Source organism: Leiobunum rupestre, chromosome 8 (assembly GCF_980474605.1).
Source record: "Leiobunum rupestre chromosome 8, qqLeiRupe1.1.hap1, whole genome shotgun sequence".
Classification (NCBI taxonomy): domain Eukaryota; kingdom Metazoa; phylum Arthropoda; class Arachnida; order Opiliones; family Sclerosomatidae; genus Leiobunum; species Leiobunum rupestre.
This window is the reverse complement of record NC_143391.1, coordinates 10,920,105-10,931,009: the sequence shown is the minus strand read 5'-3', so window position 1 is coordinate 10,931,009 and position 10,905 is coordinate 10,920,105. Positions and strand designations below refer to the sequence as shown.

The 10,905-nt window shown below is 40.1% G+C and overlaps 1 protein-coding gene across 1 annotated transcript; it reads left to right on the top strand.

Moving 5' to 3' along the window:
* Positions 1-1,961: 1,961 nt before the first annotated feature.
* On the top strand, positions 1,962-6,470 carry LOC149932374 (uncharacterized). Its single transcript, XM_090157109.1, has one exon. It carries the CDS (start codon positions 1,962-1,964, stop codon positions 6,468-6,470), a length of 4,509 nt encoding a protein of 1,502 aa, XP_090013235.1.
* Positions 6,471-10,905: the final 4,435 nt, after the last annotated feature.

Genomic DNA, 10,905 nt, shown 5'->3' with positions numbered 1-10,905 from the left:
GCTCTTTCTGTAAATCTTTTAAAACAATATAACCTTGTTTCCAGTCTTATCTGAACCAATTCCCCAATAGCGAGACTGCTATACGGCCGAACGCCTACGCCTACGACCCTGTGTTTACGGCTCTACACACGCACGGACGAGAAAAAGGCCTCGAGATCCTGCAATGCGGGTGGTCGAAGAAACACGGAGCAACTCAACCGGTACACCCTTGTAAAAGCTTCATTTTTAGCACGTTTATAGATATTCTTTTAAATAAAATAGTCTCTTTGAAATTACCTAAATTGTTTTTTATTCAACATTTTCAAGGGCTGTTCGACGCTGTTAGAAAACAGAAATTGTTGTAAATGTATGTAAAATCTAGGAGCAACAAACACAAGGAGAACGCAGCTAGCCTTTAAACACGCTAACGCAGTGTTGTGGTACAAATTTCATTGGACGAGCCTTTACGCTGAGCGTTTTACGACAATATTCGAATTTTCCCCTTCCGACGGCAGCAGGCGCTAAAGCGTCTAACCAATGAAAAATGTACACAAGAAAATGCGCGACTTTTGACGGGTCGCGTTCTCCTTGTGTGAGGTGCTGTGTTTGTTGCTCCTACTTAACGGTACTTGCGTAAACCGACGTCATAGGTCACGCTGATGTATGACGTTAAAGTACCATCCTCGTCTGCTTTTTGGTCTAATAGCGCATGTAGTAAATATTATTGAAACTCGCTTATGAAACCGCGTAACTCTCTACCAAGGAAGGCGTGTCACGTGTGTTTCTCAGTTTTCATTTCGATAGAAGCTTTTTACAACATGACCCTCATAAAATAAAAATCATTTATTTTTCTGTCCCAAAAATGCGAAAGGGGTGCGAGCTGGACACAATAAATAGCGAGGTACTCGCGAGATAAATCTGGTTTCTGGGGGCCGATGGATGCTGGTTCATATTTTTTGGCCGCCCGGAAGAAAGTTTCCTTTCCAAGCGGGGCAGCGACTCGTTCCAAACCCACCCGGCCAACAAAAAATATATATAAAAAGGAGAAACCCCAATGATAAATCATTGTTGAACGGGAAGTCCATAAAGAAGATTACCAGGGATCCCGGGAAATCCTTTACTGATCGCTTTGTAATCCGTTTCAGTCGTCCCCCATCATCGCCATCCTTTTACATCCGCGCACCCATTCAACTAAATTCGGGAAGCTTCGCTATTATTATCCTCCCTTCCTCGTACCCATTCTTCCACGTGAAAAATGACGTCTTACAAGAAAAAGTAAAGGAAAATATTACGTGCAAAGTTGAACCGATTGTTAAATATCTTTGTATTTGTGTAATTAGTTTAAAATTGTGTATTATTGTTTAATTGAAATGTGTTTATTATTAATTTGTAAAATGTTGTATTTTTTTTAGTGTATTATTTGTTTTTAAAAATGGCAATATCCATGGAAAATTAATTCGAGAATTTTCTTTTGTAATAATTTTCTTTTGTAAAATGTATAAACGCGAAAGTGCCAATCTGGGTTTTTCCGTGGCGAAAACGTTGAGCCATCCCTGCCTTGCAAACCCGAAAGACGAAGACCGGATATTGGAGGCAACGGGGGGCGGCTCAATGGGACCGTCCTAGTATTTAGGGGAAATACCCCATCCTTTATAAAAACAGAATGACCAGAAACGTCGTAAAAACCAGGTGAGAAAAAAAGCTCGCTCGGACTCTAAAGAGTCAACCCTCCTAAAAGAGGAATTTTTAGTTCAAAATAAAACTTAACCCTTTTAAAACCAAAAAGAAGTCTCAAATTATCTTAAACAAAATAAGAAAGTAGGCTCGCAAGTAGATACAGTTAAAGATCGCTTTAGGTAATTTAGTCCTATAAAACTCTCAACATAATGGTGCCGAAACCCGGGATCTAAAAGCCAACGTAAGCGAATCAAAACTTGGAAAAAAGAACTGTTTTTCCAACGCGAGCAACGACCACGCCAAAGATGACGGAGCCGGCAGAAGAAGTGATTGCGGCCGCCAACGCCGCGTACCAGAGGGTAAAAGCCAGCCGGACTCCCATCCGGAGAGCCATCACCGTGGAGACTTCGAAAGTAGAAACGCTCATCAAAGACAAAAAATGTACGATCGAGCAACTGGAGGACTTACTGGCCATCGTTCTTCAAAAAGAGGAGGAAATCATTCTTCTCGACCAAAAGGCCGAATCGCACCTCGATTCACCAGCGGATCTCGAAAAGGAGGCGAGCTCGACAATAACTTATAGGGACAAAATCACCGTCGCCAAATCCAAAGCCAACCGGAAAATCAACGAGCTCCGAGGCTACGGAACGACAACGTCCATCCCTTCGAACCACGGAGGAAACCTGCAGCTGACGACGCCAACGCTGATCCCACCACCGCAGATCATCTCGGCCACGAAGCTTCCCACCATCACGATGCCCAAATTCAACGGAGACATTTCAAAGTGGTCCAGTTTCTGGAGCCAATTTCAAGCGGCGATCCACCGAACGAACTTACCAAAGGTAGAAAAGTTTACGTATTTGGCTTCGTATTTAGAGGGGGAGGCGGCTAGTGTATTAGATTTCTTAGACGCGTCAGAGCAAAACTACGACGACGTAATAAAAATGTTAGAAGACCGATATGGTAGAAAAGATCTCGTAATACATAGATTAATGAATAAGTTATTAGATATACAATCGGTTAAAAAATTAAATGATGTAAAAGCGTTGCGCACCCTGGTTGATACGTGTGAGGGAACAATAAGAAGCTTAAGAAATCTAGGCGTAGACCCAAAAGTAAATGGTACTTTTCTCTGCCCAGCCCTACTACGTTGTCTTCCTAGCGATATTAGGCTAGATTATAGTAGAACGAAACCCGCCGGTGACAATTGGGATGTCGATAACTTGATAACGTTCCTTAAAAAAGAGGTAGAAAATCGGGAGGTCTCTGAAATGTTAGGACAGGGGCCCCAAATTATAGATAGTTACGCGAAAGTTCAAAAAGAACAAAGTAGGGAAAAATCCTACCCGGAAAAGTTTAAAAGACAGCCATCGGCAACCGCGCTATCGGCTGTAGTCCCCAACGAAAATGTGTATTGCATTTTTTGTAAAAGCACCCAACACTCGTCCACGAATTGCACCTATCACTCGATCGAGGATAAAAAACGCCTATTAAAAGATGAGGATAGATGTTTTAATTGTATTAGAAAAGCCCACCAAACCAAAAATTGCCCGTCAAAATTTAAAGGGTGTAGAAAATGTGGGAGGGCCCATAATATCGTAGTGTGCGAGAAAAATGAGTCAAATTCCAAGAAAAATCGAAACCCCCCTAAAGAGGGCGAAAAGGATAAAGAAAGGGGAAGGGTGGATTTTACTACAATGCAGGTGTCGGTAAACAGCTCTCAAGTAGCTACTTCAAATACAGTTTTGTTACAAACAGTTCAGGCCCTCGCGGAAAACCCCGAAATGAAATCAAAAGGAGAAACAATTCGTTGTTTATTAGATGGGGGTAGCCAATTGTCATTTGTACAGGAAAGCTTATCCCGTAAATTAAAATTGCCCGTAGTTGGTAAAACTGAAATAGCGGTTCATGGGTTCGGGACTAGTAAAGCCGCGGAAGTAAGTCGGCGTATTGTTAGGCTAATTCTACGTAACAAAATTTACCCACGTGAATTTATAGAAATTCAGGCCGTAGAAGTCCCGTTCATTTGTCGGGCATTGTCTAAACCACCTTGTATCGAAATAGAAAATTATCTCGAGAAAAAAGGCCTACAGATGGCCGATGAATCGGAAAAGGGAACCCTAGACATTAACGCCTTAATTGGGGGTGATATTTATTGGGAGTTAGTTTCCGGTAAAATTGAGCGTTTCGGAAAAAACACCGTCGCTTTAGAAACTAAATTTGGTTGGGCCATAACGGGTCCCGTAAAAATAACAGGTGTAGGACGAGAAACGTACTCGACCTTGCACGTTAGTGTGGAAGAAAATCAAGTTAATGAAACGTTAAAATCGTTTTGGGAGATTGAGGCTATAGGCATTCGTGAAAAATCTAATGACCCACCCAATGACGAAGAAATCGTAGAAGATTTCGAAAATAGCATTGAATTCGAAAACGGCCGTTATAGCGTTCGATTCCCCTGGAAAATTGATAGGGAAAACCTGCCCAATAATTTTGAAATCGCGAAAAAACGCGCGCAAAGTTTAGCTAGAAAACTTGGGAAAAATCCCGCTCTTTTCAAAGAGTACAGAAAAGTTCTTCAAGAACAGTTAGATTCGGGGATTATCGAGGAGGTACCCCCCGAAAAGATTGACTCGAAAAATTGTCATTATGTGCCCCACCAGGCGGTAGTGCGAGATAGCAGCGCCACAACAAAGGTCCGAGTCGTTTTCGACGGCTCCGCCCATGAAGCGAACTTACCCTCTCTAAACGACTGTTTGTCGCCAGGTCCTAATTTAAATCCTGATATGTTAGGCTTACTCTTGAGATTTAGAAACCACAAAGTGGCTTTGTTAGCCGATATAGAAAAGGCTTTTCTTCAGGTGGGGTTAGCGGAAGAAGAAAGGGACGTAACTCGGTTTCTTTGGTTTAAATATGACCAAGAGGGAAAAATAGATCAAAATTCATTTAGGGTGTTTAGATACAATAGAGTTCCTTTCGGGTTTTCACCCTCCCCGTTCCTTCTCGCTGGAACAATTAAGTTCCATATTAAAAATTACCAAGAAACTGACCCCGAAGTAACCGAAATTTTAGATAGGGATCTCTATGTAGACGACGCTGTAAGCGGAGCCGAAAATGTCGAAAAGGCTTACAAAATATCAGTTAGGATGAACGAAATTATGGGGGACGCGAATATGCGACTAAGAAAGTGGAATTCAAATTCGCCCGAGCTCAGACAAATGTGGGGGGAGAAAGATAAAAACGCAGGCCCCATTCCTATTTTCTCTAGTGAAAATAGTTCCGAAACTCAAAAGGTGCTAGGCTTAAATTGGGACCCCGAAACTGATACCTTTTCATTTAACTTGTCAAAATTAATGAGTTACCTAATAAACCTCAAGAAAACGAAGCGGTGCATTTTGAGTTCCGTTTCCCAAGTATTTGATCCGATGGGGATTTTAGGGCCTTACACAATTAGGGCCAAACTACTGTTCCAAGAGTTATGGAAAATAAAAAATTTGACCTGGGATGACGAACTTCCGGAAAATATAGGAAGGGAGTTTGAAAAATGGTGCGAAGAACTACCCGAATTAAGAAAAACAGCTTTTCCCCGGTATTATTTGAATGGGTTGGAGGGCGAAATAGAGTCGAGAGAGCAACACTGCTTCTGCGACGCCAGCTCAAAAGGTTACGCAACCGCGATTTATTTTAGACTGACCACTAAAAGGGGGGAAGTTAAAACTGTACTGGTAATGTCAAAAACCCGCGTGGCCCCGCTGAAAGATAATACGATTCCCCGTTTAGAGTTGATGGGGTGCGTTTTGGGTGCCCGCTTAGCTAAATACGCTAACGAACAATTTGAAAACAAAATCTCAAAAACGTATTATTGGACCGATTCAATGATAGCCCTTCACTGGATAAAAAATAACTCGGAGGATTGGAAACCGTTCGTTTCCAATAGAGTCCGCGAAATCCAAAATTTAACTAACCTCGAAAATTGGGGTCATTGTCCCGGAACTAGTAACCCAGCCGATTTACCAACTAGGGGCTTAAGCGCGAAAAAGCTCAACGAAAGTAAACTTTGGTTTGAGGGTCCGTTATGGTTGCGGGATCCCGAAAGTCATTGGCCAAATTTTCCATCCACCCCCTTAGATTTATCTAACGACGGGGTAGACGCTGAAAGGAGAAAGGTAGCGATGGTAACCACTCGCGATGATCAAAATTTAATCCAAAATCTAATCCCTTTAGACCGCTATAGTAAAATAGATAAATTATTCCGCGTAACAGCCTGGGTTAAGCGCTTCGCTAAAATGTTGAAATGTAAAACTAGAATTAAGGGTAATTTAACCGCTGAAGAGCTAAACGAAGCGGAAAATCTATGGGTGAAACATATCCAGAAAATTGAATTTAAAGATGAAATAATTTCTTTAGAAAACAAACAAGAGGTTAATAAAAATTCGAAAATTGTATCTTTGAAACCATTTATTGATAACGAAGGTTTGCTCTGTGTGGGGGGCCGCTTGGAAGAAGCGAAATTAACGTATAGACAAAAACATCCGATTATTTTGGGAAAAACTAGCCGTTTCGCCTCCCTGCTCGTAGAAAGAAGCCACGCCCAAGTGCTACACTCTGGTGTAAACGGCACAATCACGCAAATTCGCGAAAAATACTGGGTGATCTCGGGTCGCCAGTTAGCCAAACAAGTAATAAATAAGTGTTTCGAATGTAAAAAATTTAGTGCAAAACCGGGCAAAATGTCGGAAGCCCCGCTACCGAAAGCTAGAATTGACGAAACACCCCCATTTAGTACCATAGGAATAGATTTCTGTGGCCCTCTGTAGTGATTGAAATTTAAAATTGCTTAAAAAATTACTCCCTTTAATTTGAAAAAAATGTTTAAATTGAATTGTTTTTGGAAATACTAACGTATTTGCCGGGGGAGTGTTAAATATCTTTGTATTTGTGTAATTAGTTTAAAATTGTGTATTATTGTTTAATTGAAATGTGTTTATTATTAATTTGTAAAATGTTGTATTTTTTTTAGTGTATTATTTGTTTTTAAAAATGGCAATATCCATGGAAAATTAATTCGAGAATTTTCTTTTGTAATAATTTTCTTTTGTAAAATGTATAAACGCGAAAGTGCCAATCTGGGTTTTTCCGTGGCGAAAACGTTGAGCCATCCCTGCCTTGCAAACCCGAAAGACGAAGACCGGATATTGGAGGCAACGGGGGGCGGCTCAATGGGACCGTCCTAGTATTTAGGGGAAATACCCCATCCTTTATAAAAACAGAATGACCAGAAACGTCGTAAAAACCAGGTGAGAAAAAAAGCTCGCTCGGACTCTAAAGAGTCAACCCTCCTAAAAGAGGAATTTTTAGTTCAAAATAAAACTTAACCCTTTTAAAACCAAAAAGAAGTCTCAAATTATCTTAAACAAAATAAGAAAGTAGGCTCGCAAGTAGATACAGTTAAAGATCGCTTTAGGTAATTTAGTCCTATAAAACTCTCAACACCGATCGGCATTATATAATTTCTTAAATGGTCTCGACTACATGGTTGGAAAGCTCCCTCAGCCTTTATCAACTAATTTTGTGTAAAAAGAATTATTGTTTCAAACTGATTCTCAGATATCTGAAACGTGGGAATAATTACGATATATCAGGCATCGAATAGTCTGCGTTAACCCTCATATATTATCAGATCATTTAATTTTAGTCAATACAAAAACCAGATAGTTTAAACTCGATACTAATATGAATTTGTAGTAAAACGACCGTCTATAGAAAGTGAGCAGATTCCAAATGCTTATAAATTTTACATATCCCATGATTAAATTATTTTCGAAATTTTAATTTCTATTCATTTTGATTTGATTTACAGAAGATTATATATATAATACACGCAGAATTCAGATTACTATTCGACTAACTGAATCTGATGAGATTAGTTATAGCAGTTCAGTTCAGATCTTGTTTAGTGAGGGAAATATAAAAGATTAATCCTATCTGACTAACTGAATATATTCAAATACCTGAGAATTATGACCTGAATAATGAGGGGGCCGTTGGAAGCGCTGTAAGGAATATTATTGGTTGTATTATGAATAGACCGAATTGGGAGAAAACGCATTTGAGCAGTGCAGATTTAATCTAACTGCTCACTAGACATATCAAAGTAGTTTTTAACTTCCAGGATATCCGTTATAGATTACTATGGTCTTGGGAGCAATCAAATTGCTCGATTAATATTTTGATGGCAGGTATACCTTTTTTTATTGGGCACTAAGTCAAAAGTGACCTGTTTTACCTCTAACATCCGGTTATTCCCTTTTTAAATTAGATTTCAACCAAGTTTAGTAAACCAAAGTGAACTATTTATTGTGAAATGCTAGCCCAAAAGGCTCGCAATTTTATTGGCTTCATCCGCAGAGAATATAACTAGGCTGAAATTCACGGGTCTCAAGAGAGTGAAAACCACATAACCGTGGTCTTGACGGTTATGTTTGTATGTGGTGGTAAAAACGTGGTTTATTAAAGTTTACGACTCAGTAAATTGAATAAATAATAAACCTACTATAAGGCAGTGATGGGCAGCGTGCTGAGACTCATCTCACCTTACCGCTCGTGCTCATTAATTTGATATTTGCTGATCTCCCACATTAAAGGGTCGAGCTTGCCATTCATCTCTTTTCGCGGTCTTTGAGAGCCAAAGTTGGCTCCCCCATCTTTTCGCGCTCATTTTAGAGCCAAAATTGGCTCCCCCATCTTTTCGCACTCATTTGAGAGCTGAAATCGGCTCTCCCATCTTTTCGCGCTCATTTTTGAGGTGAAATCGGCTCTCCCATCTTTTCGCGCTCATTTGAGAGCTGAAATCGGCTCTCCCATCTTTTCGCGCTCATTTGAGAGCTGAAATCGGCTCTCCCATCTTTTCGTGCTCATTTGAGAGGTGAAATCGGCTCTCCCATCTTTTCGCGCTCATTTTAGAGCCAAAATTGGCTCCCCCATCTTTTCGCACTCATTTGAGAGCTGAAATCGGCTCTCCCATCTTTTCGCGCTCATTTTTGAGGTGAAATCGGCTCTCCCATCTTTTCGCGCTCATTTGAGAGCTGAAATCGGCTCTCCCATCTTTTCGTGCTCATTTGAGAGGTGAAATCGGCTCTCCCATCTTTTCGCGCTCATTTGAGAGCTGAAATCGGCTCTCCCCTCTTTTCGCGCTCATTTGAGAGCTGAAATCGGCTCTCCCATCTTTTCGCGCTCATTTGAGAGCTGGAATCGGCTCTCCCATCTTTTCGCGCTCATTTTTGAGGTGAAATCGGCTCTCCCATCTTTTCGCGCTCATTTGAGAGCTGAAATCGGCTCTCCCATCTTTTCGCGCTCATTTGAGAGCTGAAATCGGCTCTCCCATCTTTTCGCGCTCATTTGAGAGCTGAAATCGGCTTTTCCATCTTATCTCGCTCATTTGAGAGCTAAAATCGGCTCTCCCATCTTTTCGCGCTCATCTGAGAGCTGAAATCGGCACTGCTCTCTTTTCGTGCTCATTTGAGAGGTGAAATCGGCTCTCCCATCTTTTCGCGCTCATTTGAGAGCTGAAATCGGCTTTTCCATCTTATCTCGCTCATTTGAGAGCTAAAATCGGCTCTCCCATCTTTTCGCGCTCATCTGAGAGCTGAAATCGGCACTGCTCTCTTTTCGTGCTCATTTGAGAGGTGAAATCGGCTTTCCCATTTTTTCGTGGTCATTTGAGAGGTGAAATCGACTTTCCCATCTTTTCGTAGTCATTTGATAGGCAAACTCGGCTCTCTTTTAGATCTCATTTATGAGCCACAATTTTCGTTCACCTAATTTCAAAAACTATAAATTACAGTTCCATGTCGTTCGAAGAGTCAAAAATCTCTCAAATGAGCTGAACGGCGCCGTGCTATCTCTAAAATAAGGTTATCCCGAGTAACTTTCATTGCCGCCAAAATCACTTAGTTGTTGGAATACGTCTATTAACTTCATCATATAACCTTTACAAAGTATTAAATAAATAAAAAAACTATACATTTGTTCATTTCTAGCACTTGAAAGTCATAACATTTTTTCCATACAAAATACAAGCGAAAAAACTTCCTTTGATCCCAAGCCCGCATTCCGGGGAAGACTTAAAAATAAAAAAACATGAAGCGTGTAGATGGCGTAATAACAGCTAGTAGTGATCCGCAAAAACAACTTGACCCACGTTTAAGGGGGGTCAAAGATTAGATTCGTGACGTACGGTAGAGCACGTTTAGCCCATAAAAATTGAATCTAGTTAAAATTATATCTCCGGCAATAAGTACAAGGCAAGACACGATTCTTTTTAAATGCAGGCCCCGTACAATTCAAAAAAGTCAGTTCCAAAGTATTACTATGTTTAAGGGTGGAGGCATCCAATTTAATTAAAAGTTGTGCAGTGATTTAGGGGCAAGTGATTATTAATAGACGTAGTTTCGCGCCATAACGGAAACGCCACCATTTTCAAGAAAACACGACGATCATTAATGTATCATGTTAGTTTTCAAAATGTTAGTTCATTTAATTTGCACATAGTTTTTACAACAAAAGTACAAACTCACCAGTGCCGCATTATCCATAAGACTGAATGGGCTGAAGCCTATAGGGGCCCACCAAAATTAAGGGCCCATGCATCACAAGGGATATGGGGATGTCGAGGGGCCATTCTATGGGTAAATACTGCTAGATCTCGGGGTTTAGATAGTAAATATAAGTTTTATTTGTTTTTCTCCATAACCGAAAATTATCCGAATAAAAACTAATTTTTTGCATATTAAATCGTTTTATAACCGCGAATAATATTCATAAATAAACAGTTAACCGACATTTTTATGAATAATTAAAATTTTGGTGGTTAAATACTGCACTGAATCTCGCTAATCATAATAAAGAGTAAATTTTAACTTTGTACTTTATTATTTTTATCGGAATAAACGAGTTTCAATAATATCTGACACAGTTAGACGAAAAGGTAGACGACGATGGTACTTTGAAGTCATACCTTAGCGCAGTGTTTCCCAAACTGTGTACCCTAGGGTTCGGCGTCATAGTTCCCGGAGTGCAGTGTGACTATTTGGGAAAAAATACAGTGGTAATAACCCATAGAGCTCAAATTTGTAACACATAAAACGTATGCTGTTTATTCTATTCTAGTTCATTTTTCATTAAATATTTTGATTTATCTAAATAAAAAATGTGATAAATAAAACCGCAAGCTGCTCTAATAAATAGTTAAAC

Coding starts and splice junctions, on each gene's coding strand:
- LOC149932374 (XM_090157109.1), top strand. CDS start 1,962: ATGACGGAGCCGGCAGAAGAAGTGATTGCGGCCGCCAACGCCGCGTAC.